The following is a 25,657-nucleotide window of genomic DNA, read 5'->3' as shown; positions in this document are numbered from 1 at the left end:
CGCTGTTTGTCCCATCGCATGGATGACTATGCTCGGACAAGCCCGCTATTTTGACCATATTGCCGCCGCTGAACTACTTCTGCTTGACTCCGTTGCCTCGAAACTACAACCGACCACATGGAAAACCACAGGGGGGAGAAACATCAAAACCTGAACTAGGAATGAAAAGGGCAAAAAGACTGCGAACTTGCATCGCTAATACTTTTATATGCTCCGTATCTGTTCTCCCTAATACATCATTGATTTGCAGACACCACCTAATTCTCCTTGCACACCGCACCTTCTCCTCTCATTGCATTTCCGCGTGGGCAGCTTGCACATGCCTTGGGTTCATATAGCAACTGCCTGCGGTCATGTTTATAATTGGATTGCAATAGTTTATTTACTGTAAACTCTGACCTTGTTACAATGTCACCTCTACATTACCTTAATTCTTGTCAGTTATTTATGGACCATTTACAAAATATTTACATAGAGAAATTATATGAATGGACTATTATTACTATATATATATACAAGGATTTCTGTTATCTATTTACAAGTAATTCTTTTTAGGAGATTTCTTTGCATTTCAGTTAAATCCTGAATGAAATACTCAAAGATAATTTAAGTGTTCATTACAGATTTAGCATAGGTTCCCCCTTCAAAGAAAAAATTTTTCCCACCGGAAAATTTTTCACAACCTCACTCACTCAATGTTTCTGGAGTAGACCCTCCTATTTTCTCTGGGTCTTAGGTTATATCCAAATTGGACAAAATTATCACTTCCATTACTGGTTATGCTTCCTTTTTCATTCTTGTTATTTACTGATCTCTCGTTTCCTTGATTTCGACTAGTAGGCGCCCTGTATCTATAATAGATTATGTCTAAATCATCAGAATTTTCATTTCCTTTTCCTTCTTGATATTTACTCTCCCTTCGCCTGTGTGGTGCTGGCTTCATCTCGTTATTCCTTTTCCAACAGTTCTCTCTGTGTTTAGAAGATCTGTGGCCTGTCCTTTGGTAGTTAACAACACCGACCAGATTTATCCCGATTGCTCGAATGAATTTCTTCCATGTCTTCCCTTGTACTTTTCAGTTGAATGGGCAAATCAGTTTCAGTGTGCAACAGGCCTCAGCAGGTTCTCTTACTTCTGAAGTGGAGGCCTCTTTTGAATCAGGTTAGTCATGGGTCATATTTTCTCTAACTTCTCCTATCTGTTCTACCGTGCCTCCACATTGTATGCCTATTTCGACACGTTTCTCACTTCTGACTGAAAATAGTGACCCTGGAACATTCTTGTTTGGTTTTCTTCCTTCCTAGAAGGTGTATTTCACCTTGAGAATGGTCACATGTAAATCTATTCTTGTTAAGGAAGTCATTCCCAAATGTGTGGGAGAGAAATCAGGAACACGGATCTTGTTACATGGATGGCTGACGTAGATACTCCAGATAACTTTATTGGCTTTCTAAAATAAAAGATATTATTCCTCACAAGGGGCTTTAGTCTCTCAAAATAGTCCCCTGCAATGGTAGAGGCCTGGGAACCTGTGTCCAGTAGTGCATTACAGTGCTTGTCACAGATAATTCCCTTTACTATCAATTCTGGGGACTTGTAGCGGTTTCTTTGGCCCTTTTCCCAAGCTCTGTTAGCATACATGTGGGAATTTGATCTCCCATCATAACCTCTGCTGGATCTTTGCTGTTGAAACATTGCGAACAAAATGCCCAGGCTTGCCGCAACTGAAGCATTTAGTAAGTTCTCTTCTGTCATCTCCTTCATTTTCCATCTCCTGTATCATAGGAGAGATTGACATTCTGAGTAGTCACTTCAGCCAGTTTCTTTATTATTGTGTCCAACTGGTCAAGCAGGGGTTGTTGCAGTCTCTCAACCTCTAACCTCACTAATTCAACAGTCCGATCGACTTGAGGGATGGGGAGCTCAGAGGTTTTTGTGGACACCGCCGCTAGCTGGGTTAAAACAGCGTCAAGGCTATCCATGACTGTCTGTTGTAAATGCTCAACCTCTCTCTGAACCATCGATTGGACCTCCTTCACATCCAACACACCATTTGTTAATTAATTTGTGTTGACGGAATCAGTTCTATTTCCCTCACAATTATAAAATTTCTTATGCTTCTCCTTTTTCTCGTGAGAGTCCTTTTTTGGCTTGGAGCTATCATCCTTAGTAGCAGATGCAGGACTAAGATCACCAAGCACATGCTCTTTAGCTCATAGAGGAGTACATTTAGGCACTCTTCTATGTTAGTCACTTTCTTTTTGTAGGCTGTTTCTCTGAGTTCTTGCATCACTCCCAGCCTGAACTGGTGAAAGATCTCTCATTCCAGGTGAGGCTTATCCTCATTAGATACTTGCAGGAAGTGAGCAAGGTTTAGTAATCTCTGATAATAGTCAGTCACATTCTCTGGCCTTTTGCATAATTCTCTGTAATTTCCATAAATTTGGACCAAGGTTTCTTGACCTAAAAACTGAGAGATGAGGACTTCCTTGAACTTTACATAGTCTAATGTTTCTCTAAGTATGGGGAAAGAGTAGAGAAAATTTTTAGCTTTCCCCACCAGCTTACGACACAACAAGATTAGGAGTTGGAAGTCCTTCCACCTCCCTGCCTTTCTCAACTCCTCGACATAGCTAAAATAAAAAGCTAATATGTCATCGTTCTCTTCTCTGGAAAACTGCAGAAAAACTTGTTGAGGATTGATGGTCATGAAAAATTCTCTGTCATCCATGTTTGAACTAGATGGCAGGCTTATTCTTGTAAATAGATTTACAAATTTTCAATATTATCTTACGCTTAGTATTGCTAATTAAATTCCAGCATCAAATTCGTTTGATTTCCAGCCAAAACCAATCTACTTAGATTTACAAACTTAATTTGTTTATGATTAATTTAGTAAATCGCACAGCCTGCTGGCTGCGCCGCCTGATGCCAAACCAAAACTAACTCACTTTAATTCACAATTTTGATCAATTAATTGCGTGAATTAACATCCTATCAGCTGCACCATTGTTAAAATGTTTTTATTTGAAATATGTTATCAATCTTCAATTATATTTTGTCTTCTACGCCTTTGTAAAAATTATAGTTATCTCTTTTAAACTTTTCTTCTTAACCTTTATTATACATCTGACTTATGGCCGCGAATAATTATAAAGCTCACGTGTGCGAAACTTACAGAACAAAGAAATCACCTCAGGCCAGAGCCAATCTCTTTGTCTGACCCACTGGTGTTTATTCTCAACTGAATTTGGAAAATTTATTTAGTTTCTAGCTGCGCCACCAAATTCATGGGTGGGAGCTGAATCTCCCTCCGAAAAATAACACATAGTAAACCACACAGAAATTTTCTCTCCTAATTCTAAGTAAATCTAGTCAATTTCTGTTATGCAGTTGTGACAATATCTACCTTAAGGCTCACGGATTCGAATTAATGAGTAGTGCATTGGAAATAGAAATCAGACAAGTTATTTAAACAAGAAAACAATTTATTTAACATCAATGAAATGTACAATAGGTCAATTTTAAGTACTAAGTAAATTAGCTTCTATGCTTCAAATCACAACTAATGACTATGTTTACAATTTATTTCCTCAACATAATCAGTTCTAGTAAAACCACATGTCTATAATTTTCTCTCGTTAAACTTAGTAATACTCGGATCAATTTTTACATAACATTCTGCATTCTCTTAGGCAATAACTATAACATTAAATACACAATGTTTCACCTTATATTTTAGCCAGACCTTCTCTCACATATAACAAAATACTTCAGTTATCAGCATAAGGCCTAAAGTCCTCTAGTATCACTATAAAACAAGACCCTTAATTAAATCACCGTCACAATCTTCTTATTTCTAGCTAAACAAAGGAAAAATCTTACTTTAAACAGATGTCTGGTCTTTTCTGAATGATCCCTGAAATCACTTCCTTCTATTACCGTCTGACTTTAGTACTGCACTTGGATATCATCTCCGGGATTTCGTGAGATCTCCTCTTAATATCGGCGAACATTTGGATCTTGGTGGCATGAAAACTCGGCATCTAATTTCTTCTAAAACTGTTTATCTTAGTCACGTCGCTTTCTCGGCGATTTTCTATCTGTAATGCAGGTCTCCGATGGCGATTACAAATTATCTCCCATGATCTTAGCAAAACTCCGCTGCCGTAGCTTACATCGTAACTTCAGGTCAGAACCCCATGTGACTTCGAAACTTGTCGCTGACCCGGGAACGGGACCAGATGAACTCAAACGCCACGAACTGCCCTGCCAGGAACCAAACTGAATCGCTGCACTGAACTCTTTTCTCGCCATCGCAACCCTATATTTATCTGCTCCGATGACCTTGGGATTCGCTTACGTCATTGTCCTCCTGGGTACTACGATGTTCTGCACCCGCCACCCTTCTGAGACGTTGCATTCAGACAGGAAACCTCCACACACTGTTGACCCTTGAGGTTGCAGTTGCCCCAGGTCATTTGTTAATACCTTTATCCATCTGGAATTACTGGTGACTAAGAGTTTCTTTAGACACAATTAATCTTACCCTTATTTTTCTGTTCTTTTACAAAACCCTTTGAGGTGACAGTATTCAGTAATATACAAAAAATATTATTTCCAAATTAAAAATATGAAAATTTCTCTATTTACCCACAAGTGTTTTTAGTGAATTTTGCTTACCAGTAAAATCGGTACACAAGAGGTTTTTGAATAAAGTTCCTTGAATACACGATTTTACAATAGTTTAGTTGACCGTCCTCATTAATTTAATGAATGTAGTCATTATCTTACTGCTTTTATTAATTTGTCTTAATACACTTAGGAAGATTTATCTGATATCTGATACATTAAATTCATATTATGGTTTTTCATTTTTACAAGTAATTAATCTCTATACAAATATATAATATTTTTAATTTGAACTATTATACTAATTTTATCTTAATACATCAGATATACTAAATTTATTCTTATAGTATGCTTATAATAAGTATATATAGTTAATTGTTAATGCATTTTAACCTTTTACATGATACATTATAGCCTCGGATTCTATTTCATTCTAATTCTAACATAAAAAAAAAAAGTGCAAAACAACAATAATAACTACAAAAGATTACTGGTTTTATAATATTTTATAATTGGCTGTACAAGCCAATAGAATGCATTTTGATTAATGCATTAACTTTTTACCAAATAAAGTTTCTTGGAATGAAATCAGCAGAAATTGGTTAAATTCCCAATATATTTATCATCATCATTTTCTAATATGTGCCTTCAAGGATGGGGGGGGGGTGTATAGGATACTGTAATTGTACAATATAATTATATATACAATATTAATAACTAGTTTCCAATCAACAGTTTTCTTTAAAATTAATTTTTATTTGTCAGGTCTTATTTAGGCCTTCTAAGGTACTGCTAAGTACATCAGTCTACCTCGATTCTGATCTATCTCAGGTCCTTTTCTTGCCATCCTGGCATCAAATATCTATTCTGTTAATCTTTACTTTCCTATTCTTTTTTAAGAGACTATACTGACTCAGATTAACTCTACTCATCTCTACATTTCTTCACTGAGACTTAGATTATACAATGAGATCAAGGGCCTATTCATTTAAGCTGAATATTCCTTCAGCATACATGCTGATATCCGTATTGCTGAATCTTATTCAACACTTCTATCTCTTCATTCAGTTTAGTGATCAGACATTGCGCCATGTTACATTCACCAGATTGATAGATCTTAGTAAATCAGATATTTGTTTGTTATTTGAACAATTGCATCTGCTTCTTATATAAGCACATTGTCTGCATTCATTGAAATTATTCTTCCATTCATTTTTTTTTATACTTGTTGCAGAATGATAAATATTAATTCTTTCACTATAATGTACATGTTTTGTATAAATATGGTGTACCACAGATGTTTTTGTACAAGAAAATGCAAGCATCAGGGTTTGGCAAAAGTTTTATCTTTAAATTTTAAAATTTAAAGATTTTTAAAATTTGAAAAATTGCTGTTTCTGTTTCTAAAAATAATAATAATAAATAAACTCTGATGTGCATCACTATTTGTATCCCATAAGTTTTACTTATATTTTAAGGATATCGATGTGGTATCGGATCATTCTAATCTACGAAAACAAGAGCTGTTACCAGGTACTGCATACAAATTTAGAGTAGCTGCCATTAATATTTGTGGAAGAGGACCATGGAGTGAAGTATCAGCTTTCAAAACCTGTTTGCCAGGATACCCTGGAGCACCTTCAGCTATTAAAATTAGTAAGGTTAGTAAGTATTTATTTTCCCCTCTCCACATTAGTAATTCATCAGTTATGATCCTTGAGAATTATAGTATTATGATTTATTACTATTGTAATTAATAATAATTTGAATGCATCAAAAAAGATTAAAACATATATTCTTATAAGAGTATATGCTGTCCTTTAATTTTTGGCATATAAAATATGTAAGAGTTTTTCCTTGATTCAGTTAATTGTACTGCCTTGACCATATTTTTTTTATTGTGTTTATTGAAGGTGTCTGCATATTCATTACCTTTGATGACGTTGAACACTGTTATTGATTAAGCCATCGAATATTTTCCTTTGGTGTTTAATTATGCTATATACATGAAACTAGGTTTATATATATATTATTAACAAAGTGTGTGTGCATGTCTGTGTAAACACAACATATAAAATAAATTTGTATTAAAACAATAGAATCCTTTTACTCACTTACATGCAAATTTATAACCTTAAAATATTAGATCTTCTGACATTAAATACAAGATGTCTGCTAAGCCAAAAATTAAGATATTTTAATCAGAAAACTCAAACAGATATAACAGAAAACTAGGCAAAACAAGCGCTGGAAAATCAAGATACAAGCATCTCATCAATCTTTAAGTTCACTAATGGCAACAGCAGCAGAAAATTTTTTTTGCACACAACCACAAGAAAATGTCAACTCACATATATCTTTAATATATGCCATACTTCAAGCTTATTCAGTTTCTATTTCAATCAGGTACCAAAAACATTAACAGTTTACTTCATGAAATTCAGCTATCTAGCACTGGAGCAGAAAACAACGTTCCAGCATTTTTATTTGCCAATTATCAGTTCTACAAACAGACAATGCTTTCCATCTAATTTTCACTCAGAAAAACCAAAAATTACAGCAGTGAAAATACATAAGTTTCTCAATAGAAAATTGAACAGATAAAGAATCCACAAAATACAACTATTCATTCCTTATATTTTTCTTTATTTCTTAAAGGGAATCATTTCCAACTTTCCCCTTTCTTCTATCCCTTCCGCTTTTATATGTCTCTCTCTCTATATATATATATAAATGTTTTTTCTCTCATGTCCATCAGCTGTTTGTTTCCATATCACAGGAGAACATACACTGTCTTCTCTCATTTGCAATTGTGAACGATGTCACAACAGCTGTTATCACAGACAGCAAGGAGAAATTTTTTTTTCAACATCTCCTTGATGAATATTTCATATACCTTAGCATAAAAAAAACTTATACATGTATTATAATTCCAGCTACATAGAAAGAAATATGTATATCTCTCCAATTCTTCATGCTGCTAAATGATAAGCTGTTTCCACTGATGACATAGCCATGAGGTTCAGTTAGGCTTAACTGCCTCACTGGTCAGCCACTAATAGAACTGTAAGCACTACTGCTATATTCTTCTTACAGTAAAACATCAGTTTAACAAATATGTTACCAACATAACAATATTTTTATACATCTCTTATTTCATTTTCAACTACCTAAACTAACAGTAATATCATCTCTAAACAAAATAATGTTAAGATATTTAAATATCTTAACATTACCTTTAATTTTTTTGCATATAAAATAAGTAAGAATTTTTCCTTGATTCAATTAATTGTATTACTTGAGCTGTATTTCTTTTATATATTGCCTTAGTGTTACAATGAAGATGTTATATCCTTTCTTTGAAAGAAGTCTATCATCCTTAGAACTTTTGAATAATATATAATTTTGTGAAAACTAAGAAGAAAACATGCTAGAACTTCATTGCAAGAGTTGCCAAGAGACACATTGCCACAGATTTTATCTATAAATGTAACACTTCATTTCTAATATTTCAGAGACATCACAATATTCAGTCACTTCTTACCATTTGGGGGAGGCGGGAGAGAGTAAAGCTCAAGCAATTGCAAAATTGAAAACTTGCATCCATTTCGTCTACACAGCATACGCATTGAAGTGTTTGCCATCATAGCCCTTCTTCTTAATTCATTTTTATCATATCGAGGTAATGTACTAACGGTTTTCATTTTCTCACTCTTCGCTCTCACCACTTCCAACAACCATTTTAGGACCTCTCTTATACTAAACTTATTGCTAGTTAAGTCATTAGTACCTACTACAATTACAATCTCATTTACTTTTCTGTTTTTGAATTGCTTCCTTTATATTGTTAATTTTTGCTCCTGGAAAACTCGCTCATCTATAACATGTTTCATTATAGAGTCGCCATACCAAATAAATCCTTCTTTTTACAAACAACATCACTTATCTGATTTCCATTATTTCCTGACTTAATTGTTTCCATGCTTTGTTGTTTCTTATTTTGCTGCTCCATTTTCTTTTCCTCCCTATGTTCATTTAAACACCTCTCAATTTTTTGTAATTCCCGCATCATCTCTCTGATAATCTGCTTTAATTTTGCTATTTTGGAGGTTAATTCATTTTCAATAATCTCCTCCATATCTCCAATAACTTTGTCAGCGCAGCTAGCCTTCTTGTTCTCAACTGTGTTGCCCTTCTTAGCATTATGTTTCGTGTGCGTGATTGGTGCCATTTTAAACTTATAACTATTATTGAAATATCTTAAGAAAAATATGTTATAAAACACTAAAAATACTAATATCTACACTAATATACTATAAAACATTAAGTTTTTAGTGGAGAAAACACAATAAAACAGACAAAATCACCAATTTTGTACAAGCGTTAAATTTGCCAACCAATCCCAATATATCCTCAAACTGATATCTTGTAAACCATGGAAAACAGATTAATATTATCGCCTTTCTAGACAACCTATCAATAATATGGAGGTATAAAAGTTTTACAGTAGCTACACTTCATAATTCAGAAGGCCTGGTCAGAGGGTTGAATTCCAGTGATTGGAGTAGAGTGCGCATAGTACCCATCTATGAAAAAGAGAATGAGGCCGAATGTAAGAATTATAGCTATTGAGCTTGGTAAGATTTATGCAAACATTTTTGAGAAACAGCTAAGAAAAAATTGTGAGTTGTGGAGAAACTTGAAGAAGAACAAAGTAGGTTCAGACCAAATAGAGGTTGTCAGGATAAGATTTGCACTTGAAAACAAACAGTTAAGAAATCTTGGAAATATAACAAGGATTTTTTTTTTTTTTTTTTTTTTTTTTTTTTTTTTTTTTTTTTTTTTTTTTAAGTTTTCTTGATCTGGAAAAAGCTAGAGTAATTACTCTGAAAGACTGCTAAATGAAACAAGCCCTGTCAGCACGATGGTAGAAAAATTCCAACAAGAATGCAGTCAGGAATATATACCCATACTTGAAGTAGAAAGAGTCATAATAAACCTGAAATGTGGAAAGGCAGCTGGGGTAGATGTAATATGACCAGAAATATTCATATGGAGGTATAACACGTTTTACAATGACTGCATTTTTCAGAATTTTCAATGACTGCATTGCATAATTCAGAAGGCCTGGTCAGAAAATCAAATTCCAGATGATTGGAGCAGAGCTATCATATAGTACCTATCTATAAAAAGGGAAATAAAACAGAATGTGAGAATTATAGAGATATTTCCCTACTGAGTGATCCTAGTAAGAAAAATTGTGGAAGGGAAGCTTGGTGAAGAACAAGCTGAATTCAGGCCAAATAAGTTGTCAGGATCAGATTTTCACTTAAAACAAACAGTTAAGAAATCTTGGGAATATAAAAGATTTGTATTTAAGTTTTGTTGATATGGAAAAGGCATATGAAAAGGTGCCAAGAGAAAGTTGTTCAGAATGCTCTAGTTATATGGTATAAATGGGACTATATATTAAAACTATAATAGAGACTATTATATTAAGCAATATCATCATCAAATTCCTGCCATGTACCCTCAAGGGGTGTCAGGATATGATAATACTACATGAAAAATTTACATCATTACTAACTTCCTATCTACAATTCTCCTCCAAATCAGTCTGTTACTTGTCAAGACTCCAACATTATCAGAGCTTATATTTCTATCGTCTAAGGCACTTTGTACAATATCAATCCACCTATACCTTGTCTTCCTCTGGGTCGTTTTCCTGCCAACCTGGCAGAGAACACTTGTTTTGCTAATCTTTCTTCGCCCATTCTGTTTAAGTGACCATACCACCTTAGATTAGCTCTGCCAACGCAACATATTCCTGGATGCAGACAATGTCAAGTTCTATTCTAATATCGTTTTTAATATGATATTGCCATTGATGCCATCTCTTCACGCCTCTAATCTTTCTCAGGACTCTGATATCTGATAGTCTTTGGTTAAGTGTTTTACTTCTGACCCTGCTCTCAGATCCATCATCATCATCATCATCATCAAATTCCTGCGATGTACCCTCAAGGGGTGTACAGGAACAACACAGGATATGACAGTACTACATGAAAAAACTACATCATTACTAACTTCCTATCTACAATTTTCCTCCAAATCAGTCTGTTACTTGTCAAGACTCCAACATTATCAGATCTTATATTTCTATCGTCTAAGGCACTTTGTACCGTATCAATCCACCTATATCTTGGTCTTCCTCTGGGCCGTTTTCCTGCCAACCTGGCAGAGAACACTTGTTTTGCTAATCTTTCCTCTCCCATTCTATTTAAGTGACCATACCATATGAGATTAGCTCTGCTAACGCATTCCTGGATGCTGACAATGTCAAGTTCTTTCCTAATATCCTCATTTTTAATATGATATTGCCATTGATGCCATCTGTTCACGCCTCTGATCTTTCTCAGGACTCTCATATCTGCGGTCTCTAGTCTTTTGTCAAGTGTTTTACTTCTGACCCAGCTCTCAGATCCATAAGTTAAAATTGATTTGAACACTGTCTTGTATACAGCTAATTTAGTGTTCCAACTAATTTCTCTCTTATTCCATATGAATTTATTCAATTGACTTCCTATCATACCAGCTTTTTTGATTCTGTTGTCTATTTCCATATTTAATTTATCATCTTCACTGAAAATCGTGCCTAATCTTTCTTCGTAGGTAGCTGCAATGTTTTACTTGTTCCACAGGTTCTCCAATCACAACGCAGACAACATTTTCATCGATTCTGCCTATTTTCGTTATCTTTGTCTTTTTTATTGCTGACCTTCATACCATATCTATTACAACAGTTATTTAATTTAGTCAGGGAATCTTGTGGACTTGTAGCAGATTTATTTAGAAGTATAACATCTTCTGCATAAAGCAGAGCTGACATTAACAGCTCCAATTTTGATATCATGTTTAATACCACTTTCCTTCATAATGTGATCCATATAGATAATGAATAACAGAGGGGATGATGTACATCCTTGTCTCACACCAGATTTAACATTAAACCATCTTCCTATACTTCCTTCAATTCTAATTGCTGACTTACAACTCAAATAAAGACTAAGTATTGCTTGATATAATGCCCCATTGTACACCATATAAATGTAGCGTATTGAATAGCTTCTCTCTTGCCTCCTATGACAACCTGATCCTGACCCTCTATTTGGCCTGAATCCAGCTTGTTCTTCACCTAGCTTTTCTTCCACAATTCTTCTCAACCGTTTCTCAAGTATACTTGCATAAATCTTGCCAGGAACACTCAGTAGGGAAATACCTCTGTAATTCTCACATTCAGTTTTATTTCCCTTTTTTATATATAGGTACTGTGAGAGCTCTACTCCAATCATCGGGTATTCGTCCCTCTGTCCAGACTTTCTGAACTATGCGGAGCAGCCACTGTATGACTTTTATACCACCTTACTTCAGCATTTCTGGTCAAATATCATCTACTCCTGCTGCCTTTCCACATTTCAAGCCTTTGATGGCTTTTCTACTTCAAGTATGGATATGTATTCCTGACTGTATGCCTGTTGAGTGTTTTTTACCACTATGCTAGCAATTTTTCGAAGTAATTACTCCATACTGCAAGGATATCTTTTTCACCAGTTTTCATGTCACCTTCATTATTTCTAATTCCTTTTACAGCACTCTTTCTTCAATTTCTGAGCTTTTTCAACAGCCTTCAGAATATTATGCCACCTTCTTAATATTTATTTTCTATGTTCTTGTCAAAGTCCTCCCATGACTTGTTTAGCTAGTTTTACACAGTGATTAGCTTTCTTACATTTGTCTCTGTATTCTCTCAGAGCATAAGCTGACTTATTTGTCAGCTTATGCTCTGAGAGAAAAAAACACAACTCCATGGGGTGTCCACCATGGAGTTGTGATTTTTCTATCCTTGCAGACACTGGCTGAATCAATGAAGGTTTTCTTCAAGGCTTGCCATTGAATCTCAAGGTTTGGTTGCTGTTCTCAAACTCTTTCATTTTTTCTTCAATAATTTTTGTGTATTTTAGTCTACAGTACACATCTGAGAGTTGCTCAACTTTTATTCTCTTTAAAACTTCCTTACATTTTATTCTTTTCAATATGAAATTCAATTTTATCCTGCTCAAGACTAAATAGTGATCACTTCCAATTTCAAATCCTCTGTACACTCTGGTTTCCTGCACCAGGGAGAAAACATCACTATTAACTATAACATAGTCAATGAGACTTTTCTTATTCCTTGCCTTTTCTCTCCATGTGAATTTGTTCACATATTCATGTTGGAACATTGTGTTAGAAATAACCAGTCCATGTCCTGAGCAGAAATCCAACAGGTATTTGCCATTGAATTATTAGCTTTGCTCTTTTCTCCAAGTTTTCCTAAAATATTTTTGTATGTCTGACAATCATTTTCTACTCGGCTATTTAGATCACCAACAAGGACCAACGTTTCCTTTTTCATTATGTCAGTTGCTTTCTCTAAAGCAGGGGTTCCCCAACCTTTTTGTTTCCTAGAGCACATTAAAAATACTGGTAGGGTGACAGGCGCCATCTATTTTTTCAAGCAAATATTTAGAATTCTTTTGTTAAATGAATACATACAAAGTTTACATTATAATCAAATGTTTTATTACTTAAAAGTTTACGTTATATAAAAATTTAAATATATATATGTAAGTTAGTGGGATCTTTGGCATTGCATTTCATTGGCCATTGCTTCATAATTAGGAGAATATGATGATATTCCACTTCTTAAACTGGAATGAACAACTTCGAATGCATGTCTACTTTACATTGTATGCATTTAATACTCGTCATGTGTCATTAACGCATGCGTCATATAGCATTCCATGAATTGTTGCGTGATTATTTCAAACTATACGGCACATGGTTGAACAGCGGCGGGCACACACAATTGGTGAACGGGTGCCATCGTGCCCACGGGTATAGGGTTGGGAACCCCTGCTCTAAAGCATCAAAAATTCCTCCACTTCTACCTTACTAGAACCTTCTGTGGAACCATTTCCAGTTCCCCATTCTCATATTTGCCCACATCACTCTACTTGACACCACCTGCCATTCAAGAATATTAGCCTCGTATTTAGTGTTGAATAGTATGGCTACAACCTCTTTTCCTTGATTGTCATTGCCTGAATATAACATTTTATATTTATTGCTCAGAAAGATTTCACTTTTAACTTTTTTGTTTCAGAGATGTTTTTGTTTCAAAGATTTCAGTTTTAACTATTTTGTTTCAGTCGCCCTATTATGTCGATCTGGTACTTATCTATTTCCTCAGCTAGCTCCATTTCTTTGTCATTCAGGCTTCTTATGTTGATAGTACCGATTTTCAATTCTGGTGATATTGAGTTGGGGTGTAGTTTAGGGTTTGTTCCAGTAGCTGACTTTTTGCTGTTCGCACTGGTTCCCTGGCAAAAACAACGGGGGAGCCTTGTTTAACCGGGCGACGCCCAGCTGGCATGAAATTCTGTCATGTTGTACCATCATTTTATATTTTGTTTTAACCAATAAGAATACAATTTGGTCAGCTAAATCCCAAATTGTCAGCCCATCCTCGTTCGTTCAGTATCCGGGTAGATACCCAACAGGGTGCACCACGAGAAGGTGAGGATTGGTCATTAGGTTAGAAGCCATGGCCGGTTCTCCGCATTCCTTTTATTAAAGGCTATGTGGAGGTCTCCTCTCAGTTGTATAGCTTTGTCCCTTATCTCTATTTGGTTGTAAATCAGCAGGTTAGAATTGAAGAAGTTACAGGCAGATGGTTTGATGGTAAGTTAGGTGTGCAATAAGGGTGCACATTATCTCCACTATTATTCATTATCTGTATTTATCACATTATTTAGGAAAGTGCTATTAAACCTGATATCAAAATAGAAGATGGTGATCTCAGCTTTTTACGTTATGCAGATGATGTTATACTCCTAAATAATTCGAGAACAAGTCTACAGGATTCCTTGACCAGATTGAATAAGCTGTAATAAATTTAGTATGAAAATCAGCAACATCATAAAAGACAAAGACAGCGAAAATAAGCAGAAACATTGAAAACATCAGTTGTATTCTGAATGGGTTATGCTGCTATTTCCAAATTTAATTTGGAAATAGACAGCAGAATTAGCAAAGCTGATATGACATGAAATGAACTGAATATATTTATACGGAATAAGAGAGAGATTAGTCAAAACACTAAAACTAGCTGTATTGATGTTCGAACCAATTTTACTTATGGATCTGATAGTTGGGTTAGAAGTAATACTCTTGATCAAAGACTGGAGACCATATAGATATAAGAATCCTGAGAAAGATTAGGGGACTGAACAGAAGGCATTAATGGCAGAGCTATTATGAAAGAACTTGACAATGTTAGCATTCAGGAATGTGTTAGCAGAGCCAATCTCGGGTGGTATGACCGCTTAAACAGAATGGGCAAGGAAAGATTAGCTAAGCAAGTGTTCTTTGCCAGGATGGCAGGAAAAAGATCCATAGGAAGACCAAGATATAGGTGGATTTATACAGTAAAAAGTGCCATAGAAGATGTAAAATCTGATAATGTTGGAAGGAAATTATTGATAGGAAGTTAATAATGATGTAACTTTTCATCTATTACTATCAGGTCCTATACCTCTTCTGAGGGGTATATGTCAGGAATTTAATGATGATGATGTTCTCAGTTTGACTTCATGGCATAGAAAGAAGCTGACACATTCTTCCTCCATCTCAGCAGTCAACATGCAAATATCTTGTACCATGGAAAAGCGATTAATAATATCTGGCCTTCTAAACACGTTATTAAAAAATCTTTCAAATGGTAACCTTTCTTTTATAGTATACAGGAAACCTAGTTACACAGGCCAAGATATATTCATAAACTTTCCTATCTTTTCCTCCCTGCAATTATGTTTTTATTAAAACTCTAATAGTCATCACTGTCTGTTTTCCAATGAGGGATCTCTCGCACCTTCATAATTTACTCATTTGGGGGGGGGAATACTTATTCCCCCCAACACACTTCAATCCTTAATGTAATCATATCTAGGATATAAATGAGGGGAAAAAAATCTAGAAAAAGTATGCTCTGCACAGTGTTCAAAACTCCACTTGAATCCTGCTGTCCTTCATCTATTTTCCCTGAGGACCAATCCTTCCTCTCTCAGTTCCTGGTGTACATAGGGACAGGGTTCTGCATGTAAGTTGGCCTAATATGGATAGAAAGGAAGATCAGGAGACATTTACATAAGAGAATATAAAAAATATGTCTGCATTCACAACTACCAACACTCAAGTGTAGCAGGCCATGCCTTGCCATGGATAACAACTGTAGAATCAAATACAAAAAACCACTATCCCTCAACATAATTAGTTCAAATGTAAGAGGGTTTTTCAGAATCTCCAGCTTCCCTCAAAATCGTACCGAAATAAATATGGTCTTGTTAAACTACCCAAAATATAGAAACTAATTCTAAGACATTTCAAATCATAAACTAGACCTCCTTCCTAGCTCAGACTCTAGACCTTAGCCCTCTAAGGTCCACTTTACTTTTACAATTTATATTGTAGTTCTGAATATATCTCTATGACAGACATAATATGGAATCATTAAATATTATTTAACTCATTTCTTTTGATGCCATTAAAAAGATCTAGCATGAGATCAACTTTTAACAGGCAAACTATATATATTACATGCTACATAAAACAAAATTAACTCTGGATATAATCGTTCAGAAGGTAATTGCTGTTCAGAAGACATTAGAAGAAGGTTGGAATGGCTAAAACAACAGTCAGAGACTTGTCTAAAATCTGGAAGGATGGATCTATCTCCATGGGAACAAAGTTGAGAATTTTGGATGCAGTTGTTTTTCCAACAGTGACTTATGGATGTGAAACTTGGAACTTAAAGAAGTCAGATAAGAAATGGATATCTGCTTTTGAGATGTGGTGTTACAGAAGGCTGTTGAGGATATCATATACTGAAAGATGTACAAATGAATAGGTGTTAGAAAAGATCAGTAGAACTTTAAGGCTCTTTAAGGATATTAACAGAAGAAAGTTAAAATATTTTGGATACATTGAAAGGATAGAAGGGGGACTTCTCAGAACAGTAATAGAAGGTAAAGTTCCTGGAAAAAGAGGCAGGGGTAGACCATCTATGAGATGGATGGTGTGTGTGGGGGGGGGGACTGATCTTCAGAGAGTTGAGGCCTCCAGAAAAGCAAACAACAGGACTACATGGCGAGGCCTGGTGTGGCACATCACTGAGCAATGGAATGACCCCATACAGCATCCGTAGATGCCCAGTGAACATATAGATAGATAGATATATGTTGTTCCTGTGAATATTGACAATCCAGGTTGGAAACTGTTAATAACTATCCAAAAGCACTCCAAATTCCAGGGATTTTCATGTAGTCATTCTGGTTTAGGTTAACACAGCTGGTGATGCTTTAGGAGCATCTCTGAAATTCAAATTTGGATCAATAAAAGATTGTGGGTGCTATAGATATACAGTAGATTCTGGTTAATTGGGACAGTTGTTTATTCAAGACAAATATTGAAGAACGGAAACAAATTGAGAATATAACCCAAAGTTGCTTTGCTTATTTGGGCTGCCTGGCCACTTTATCAGGACAGTGGCTGTAGATAGTGCACGTGTAGTGAGTTACATAGAAAGTGCTACTGTCAGTCAGTGCCAGAATACAGAGTAGTGAGGATGCATGTATTTTGACAGTGCAATGATTCTAACTTACAGTGACTGTTATGTAGTGTACTTTTGATTAAAACAAGTGTGGGTTAAGATTTTAGTAAAAAGTGTAACAGACAGTGTAGTGATATAATTTTTTTTGTTATAAGGCACCTCTCAAGATGCCAAGAAAAGATCTAACATGAACAGATAAAATCACCTTATTTGACAAAATAAAAAGCCAACCATCTAACACCAGTCATCGTTGGCTGTAGCTCTTCCAAAATCTGCAATTGTACCTTTGTTAGGCCAGCAAGACAAATTGCAAAAAAAAATGGGCATCACACAATGGATAATAAGCACAATCCCAAAAACAGAAGCAAGAAGGCAAGGATACAGATGTTGAGGATGCTCTCAATCAATGGTTCTCTATTGTAATAACTGGACGAGGCGTGCCTGTTAATGGTCAAATGTTAAAAACAGAAGAGTTAGCTAGAAAGCTGGGCCATGTGTGCTTTAAAGCTACAGATGGTTGGTTGTCACAATGGAAAATCAGACATGAAATAAAATTTAAGAAGGTACACAGCGAGAAGGACAGTGCTGAACAGTGGAAATCAACTAAACTACCCAAATTGCTGCATAAATTTAGTCCTGATGAAATGTATGGTGCTATCAAAACAGGTCTGTTTTACCATGCCACACCAGATGGTTCCCTGAGCTATAAACTTGCAGCACTGTCAAGTTCAAAAAGCAGTGGATCACATTACCGTGTTATGCTACTGTAACATGTCAGGAAGTGACAACGGAAGCTGTTGGTTATTGGAAAAAGTGCCAAGCTTCGATGCTTTAAAGGGCTTAAAATTGACAGTTTGCCAGTTCTGTGTTTTGCCAACTAGAATGCATGGATGGCTTCTGTTATTTTTCAGGAATGACTAATGAGTTGGGATGCAGAACTGCGATAAAATTCAAGAAAAATTCATCTGCTTCTGTACAACTGTGCAGCACACCCTCAATGAGATTGTTTGAAAAATATTCAACTTGAATTTCTTCCTGCTAACACCACATCCCTGGTACAGCCACTGGACATCTGAATCATAAAAAAATTGAGACATTGTATCATGGAAGTTTGATACAATTAAAGAAAATCCACTGATGTCATCTTCAACGGCCAAAGAAATCATCACAAATGTTACCACTTTACAGGCAGTACAATTTGTTACAGATAGTTGGTATGAAATAAACAACAAAACAATTCAAAACTGCTTTTCTCATTTAAGAATTCAGACCAGGAAATGCCAGATATGACTGATAATGTAAATAAAATCATTTTGGAACTGCAACACATCAGAAACTACGAATAGTTTTTATGCATTGACAATATCCTTCAATGTTACATTGATATATTGTTGAATAAATTGCAACTAAACACCTAAAGACCTCAGACATGGAAAGTAATAGGATAATACATCTGAACATGAGCGAGTGACTAACCAGAAAGCCAGAAAATTTTCTGAATCACGATGCTACTTTATGCAAGAAGGCAATGAAAACAGTCCTTTATCTGAATTAAATACTGTGTTGATTTTGTTCAGTTGCAATCTAGAAAGGGAACATGTTAGGGTATACTCGATAAATTTCTCCAAAATAATTGTTATGGAAAATATGCTTCTTTCGTGTACATTTAGTTTTTTAAAATAAAAACATGGTTAACAAAGGTATACTGGGAGTTTGTCTATTTTTAAACATCTTCAACTTTTTGTGATATTTTAGCTTTTTCCATACAATTTCACATAATTGGAATAGCCACTTAGTTGGGACAAAGTGTCCTGATGTGTCCCAATTAACCAGAATCCACTGTATATGGTAAAGAAAAATCTCTGGTTTTTCTGTTTATTCTGGAGCAACAACACACACACACACACAAAAAAAAAAAACTTGGTACCTAAACCTGTAAAGAAATTGTTTTCAAACATTGTAAATAAGCTTGTTGGTTCATATTATTCTTGATTCTCTATCTCATCTTTCTCACCCTTTTGTTTATAGAATTGTCTTAGTGGTGAGAATCAACTTAATAAACTACATCCATTTCCTGCAGCATAATGAATAGGTTATTGCAATCCTTGCCATTGGAAATTAAGGCGTCCATCAAATGGAAGCTCATTATTCTTCAGAAATTTAAATGATGGGCAAAGGATTACTGAAGCCATCAATGACTCATATATTTTTGTTATCTGTTAACTTTTTACCTTCGCACATTACCATGGGATTTGATGTCTCAAAGTATTCTTATCGTGCAATCCTTGGCTTTAAAAACTCATTAAATGCATAACCTTCACTCACACGCTTATACTTATTGTGACATGAGCATCAACATATGCAATCTGACTAGTGTGATATTCAGTTTCTAGTTCTAATTTATATCACATTAATAATATATATTTGCAACCAAACATTTTCTTATATGCAGTTGAACTAATCTAAAGTAATAAAATTTTTAAAAAAATATTATTATTATTATATATTTATTTTATTATTATGAAAATGGAGTTTCATCGTTGGAATCCAGGTTATAAAAAAATTCAAGTATATAAACCTCAAACCTTCAAAATATAGATTTTTTTGTAACAATAGTAAGTACTTACTGTATAGTTAAATTTTGATTTTTTAATTTTTAAAAAAATAAAATTTAATCAGTCCAAAAATAAGTTGCACTTTCTTTATTTGTGTGTATATTATTGTCCTGTTTTAATGCATTACACTGCTCCTGGTTGCACTTTACTTGAAATTCAATCCCCATCCAAAAAGATTGACATTTGCTCTGGACAATCTGGATTAATTTCTTCTCCCATGTAGCAATTCTTACCAAGTCACTCTCAGTCTCATGTTTCCTGGTATTATTAAAAAAAAAACAATGCATTATCTATTTTTTTATTTCTGTTCTTTATCACGTTTTTAGGGATTATGTTTCGTTTTGATCCAAATACTTGCACTAAAATCATCACTGAAATAGTTCTAAGTATGGAGGTGTAGTTCTCCAAGAAATCTACTAAACCTATCCAAAATGAGAAGCGTGCATAGTGTAACTGACTTTTATCAAAGTCTCCATATTTCTTCTCTGCCTATCCTAAAAGTGAATAGCTGTAAACAATTTTATAAACACATTGAAAACTAATTTTTGAAACCCCTTGCTTTCAATTTCTTGCCAAAGTTATTATTTTTTTTATTATTTTATTTTATTTATATTTGTATTATTATTTTATTATTATTATTAAACCTATCCAAAATGAGAATCATTCATATTATAACTGACTTTTATCAGAGTCTCCATATTTCTTTTCTGCCTATCCAAAAAGTGAATAGCTGTTAACAATTTACCATCATTTCTGGTATATAAACATCAAAAACTAATGTAAATAACTATTTGGGAACATTGATCAAGTGTAAACGGATAAGTATTTTAATACCAACTAGTTTCACCAAACTTAAGCTGTTGACATTCTAAAAATTATAGTTACAAACTAAAATAGCATTGAACGTGAATAATTCACATATCGCGTGTACATGATTTACTAGTTGTTGCTAAGGAACGTTCTATAGTTAGCATTAAAGTTCATTTCTTGTGTGTTCAGAGATCTAATTAGAGTTTTCCATATCTCTGGAAGTATTTTTTTTTTTTATTTGAATAAATAAAAATATTCAAATTTTTATTTATTAAAATTTGAATAAATTTTATTTTATTTATTCAATGATATGGTTTGTTATGGAGAAATGTGATGACAGGCCTGATATGTCTTGTCTGTTGTTTTTAACATAACCAATGTGTTCCCTCTGTCTAATCTCGAGGTGTCTTGAAGTCTGTCTCTGTCTGCAGAGCATACAATGCTCATCCAACCGCTTCTTAAACTGATTCAGTGTGTCCACATCCATAACACAATGCATTCCACTCACCAACAGCAGAAAAGGAAAAGTTGCAACCAAGATATAAAATTTCAAAATACTGTTTGGCACTTATCAGGTGTACAATAAAATTCTTTACTATTTTTTTTTTTCGTTTTATTTTAATCTTATAATTTTTCTGTGCATATTACTTAGTATTTCTAGTGGCTTGCAGTAAACAAATGATGTGTAATTATTATTATTATCAACACCCGACCTCCATGAAGTCAGAGACTCATCGTGGGAGGTACTTGCTATTGCATACAATGCTCATCCAACCACGTCTTAAGCTGATTCAATGTATCCACAACACACTCAGGCAATGCATTCCACTCACCAACCACCCTCCATACAAAGAACCTGTTTCTCACTCCTTTGCTTACATCCTCCTTATACAGTTTCCAACAATGGCCTCTTGTTCTACTCCCCTCTCCTATTCTATGAAAAAATCTCTTCCATATCTACCTGATAACCTTGACCAGCTTATGTGTCTCAATCATATCCCCGCTCCCTATTCCTCCTATTCATGAGGCTCTGCAACTGACGTTCTCTCAATCTGTCCTCACACTCCACATTCCAAAGACCACTGACTACCTTTGTGAATCTTCTCTGTACTTTCCAACATATCCTCGTCACCATGAAAACCCAGCAACCAAATCTGTGCACAATAATCCATATGAGGCCTAATCGATGTGATGTCTTCACAACTTGAGCAATGGAATCATAACCTCTCTATTTCTGCATGTCAGGGTTCTCTGCATCATTGCCATTAATCGATGTGATGTCTTCACAACTTGAGCAATGTGGCCCCTGAATTTCAGGTCCTTGTTCACCATCACTCCTAGATCTCTCATCTCCTCTACTTCTGTTAAAGTTTCCCCACCAAGTGTATACTTTGCATCCCGTCATTGCTTACCAAATCTCAAAACTTACCTGCTCATTCATGCGATCTATTCAAGTCCTCTTGTAAGGCATTAACATCAGCCTGACTGTGCATTGCTCTCCCCAGTTTTTCATCATCTGCAAACAGCTGGATGTCACTAGTTAAACCCAACCCAATATTAACATACAAATTGAACAACAATGACCCCAAAACTGACCCCTTTCGGCACACCACTGGTGACCTTTCTCTTTCGAGATACTGCAACCCCCACATACAACTTTCTGATACCTATCTGACAGCCAGTCATTGATCCAACACAGAAGTCTGTTATCCATTCCCATATGTTTCAATTTATTTAAGCGCTTGTCATGTGGCAGTCTATCAAAAGCCTTTGCAAAATCCAAGTATCCCACTGTACATGCATTTCCCTTGTTATAGGTATTTCTCACCTTGTTATAGTACATAAGTAAGTTAGTGAAACATGATCTCCTCTTAACAAACCCATGCTGATAACCACAGAGAATACTGCTGTTATCAACCCATTTCTGTATCCTACTTCTCACCAATCTCTCCAGGACCTTCACCACAACTCCAGATATACAGATCAGCCTATAATTTGAAGCTACAGCCTTATCACCACCTTTATGCAGTGGAACAATTTTACCCTCTTTCCACTCCCCCTGGAACCTGTGCTTTTGCAAAACTCTTATTAAACAGTCATGCTAGTGCTACTGCCAATTCCCTGGAACATTCCCTTAAGATGTGTGGTAATATGTCATCAAATCCTGTCGCCTTATTAACATTAAGGTTATTTATTTCCTCAAACACCTCCTGCTCACTCACAATTAAGCTATCCTCTCCTATGTCCTCTACACTTAAGTTCCTCGTGATTCCACCCTGATCAGGATGAAATACCCATATAAATTGATCACTGAATACCTCAACAATGTCTTCTACAGCAGCTACCATTCTACCACTTTCATGTCTTAAATTCATCTTTCCATGATCATTCTTCCTTCTACTTGCCACATATCTAAAAAAACTCTGGGGTTTTTCTTAGCCTGATTTGCCAATTTCTGCTCATACTCTACTTTTGTTTTCCTTACTAACTGAGTCACTCTCCTGGCTTGTTCTTTATATTCTTCATGTGACTGATTACCATTATTCATCTTGTACTTCCTCCAAAGTACTTTCTTTTTCCAGATTTCATGCTTAAACTCCACATTCATCCATTTTATACCTACCTTATTCAGCTTTTTGGCCTTTGGAATACATTCGTACATTGATGCTGTTATGTATTTCTTTGTAAGTTCCCATGCATCATTTATTTCCTTACCACTCAACTCCTCGTTCCATGTTATAGCTCAAAGTTGTCTCCTAAGCTTGTCATAATCACCAGCCTTATAATTCCACATATATCCTTTCCTCGCAAAAGTCTGCATATGACTAGCCACAACACAGGTGATTACTTCATGATCACTTTCACCAACTGGAGGAAAATGTTACCCCCCCCCCCCCCCAACAATTATATCCTTTGATAAAATGATGAGATCTAGAACTCTTGATCCTCGTGTGCTTTTCTTTACGTGTTGCCTGAGATAGTTATCTCTCAAGAACTCGAGAAATTAATTTTCCTTATTCCCAAATGCTCTCTCTTCATTTCAATCTATACCACCATAATTAAAATCACCCATAATAATTACCCTTCCTTTGTTCACTAATCCAAGTTGTTTATACATTTCTTCATCACCACCTTCCACATTCCCAGGCCTCTAGCAACATCCAACTATAAATATGTCTTCCTCAACCTCCATGTTACACCACACTGCCTCATAACCGTTGCCATTATTTCCCCCTTTCATGTCTACCTTATGTGGACTTAATTCCCCTGCTATCATCAGCAGCACTCCGCTCTCCCTGCCCTTTCTGTCATCACGAAAAATACTGTACCCTTCCATTTTTATTCCCGTTATGATATCATCTTCATTCAATCATGTTTCATTTATTCCAATGATTTGGGAGTGAATAAATAAACTCAATCACTGAAACCATTTCATCCCCTTTATTTCTGATACTTCTGGCATTTGTAAACAAACACAACAGTTCATTTTTAGGACTATAGCCAGTATCCAAGCCATATGTCGGTTGTGATTTCCCCACTACACCTGCCAAATCGCCTTTATCACTGCTTACCACACACATATACCTGCTCAGTCTCCACTTCTCCATCTTCATACACACATTCACTCTCTCTATTCTCATATCATCTCTCATATTATGAAAATGTGCAAAGGAATTGGCAATGCCTGTGACTAAGTCTTTAGCTTTAGTCTTAGCTCTTGTACCTTGTTAAAAGAGGGCATGGAACAAGACAAAATAATTCCATTGCATAAAGGAGGCTCCAATACTGGAAACGTTGGTCAAAGACTGAATTCGGAAATCGGTGGATAAGAATATGACACTCTGTGAGAACAGTATGCCACTTGTATATAACATGGCTGGATTTTGCAAAGACATTTGACAGGACATTACATGTAACTGTTACACAAATTGCAGTAAATGGAGATAGAGATAAATGTGGTTGGTGGACCAATACTAAAAATCAATATATGGAGGAGAAGTCAGGTGACTGGTGGTGTACTTCAGAGCTCTTAACTTGGACAACTGCTGTTTAATTTGTATATAAATTATATAAGAAATAATTGGAAGGGAAATATTAAGTTTTGTGCTGATAACTAGAGCAGTTTAAAAGGGCTTGCAGAATGATGCAAATAAGCTGACAGTATGGATGATGAAAAAATGTAAGTGCCAGTTTAATGTTAAAAAGTGTAAAGTTATTCTACCTTTTGGGATAAAAAGATTACAAGATTTGCACTACATTGATGGAAGTATACTCCAAGAAATAGATTAGGCTAAGAATTTGTGGGTGTTAGTGGATAGAATATTGAAGTTCAGGCAGCATATTGCAAAAGACCCCAAGATAGCTCATAGGATTAGTTCATTATTGAAGTACACACACACACACTAACAAGCAGGCATAAGGAAATTATCATTCTTTATAAGACTTTGATATGGCCACATCTGGATTACTGTGGACAAGTCTGGGTTTCTTGGGGATGAGAAATTGGTAGAGAGTATCCAGAGGAGAGTAACCAAAATGGTGAATGGTCTTTGGAATGTTCCTTACAATGATAGATTGAGAGTTTATAAGTCACAGAAGTTGATTTGATATATGGAAAATATGGCATATGATATCAATATTTACATTACTAAAAGGGTTTTATAGGATTGATGCAGAGGAAATTTTTCATCACTTGGCTAGAGGAGCAGAAAAGGTGTCATCCCTGGAAATTGAGTAAAAGTGTCATTGGCAAAGATGTACAGATTAGCTTTTTTACTTGGAGCACGATGAATGTTGGAAGTGAGTTATCAGAGTCAGTTGTGCATGTATTGTCTGTGTGTTTAGGAGAGGTTGGAGAGTTGAGGATAATTGAGTGGATATTTGACCTCTT

The 25,657-nt window shown here is 35.3% G+C and overlaps 1 protein-coding gene across 2 annotated transcripts in view; it reads left to right on the top strand.

Moving 5' to 3' along the window:
- Window positions 1-25,657, top strand: part of Hcf (Host cell factor) — a 502,792-nt gene that overhangs the window by 439,767 nt on the left and 37,368 nt on the right. For both annotated transcript variants that reach the window (XM_090390794.1, XM_090390792.1), the window contains exon 25: window positions 6,111-6,293. In XM_090390794.1, coding sequence (XP_090246920.1) covers window positions 6,111-6,293 — 183 coding nt within the window. The remainder of the gene's footprint in view (window positions 1-6,110; window positions 6,294-25,657) is intronic.

The sequence above is a fragment of the Typopeltis vanoorti genome, chromosome 3 (assembly GCF_054136105.1).
Source record: "Typopeltis vanoorti isolate ZY-2024b chromosome 3, IOZ_Tvanoo_1.0, whole genome shotgun sequence".
Taxonomy (NCBI): domain Eukaryota; kingdom Metazoa; phylum Arthropoda; class Arachnida; order Uropygi; family Thelyphonidae; genus Typopeltis; species Typopeltis vanoorti.
This window is presented reverse-complemented; position numbering and strand designations above follow the sequence as displayed.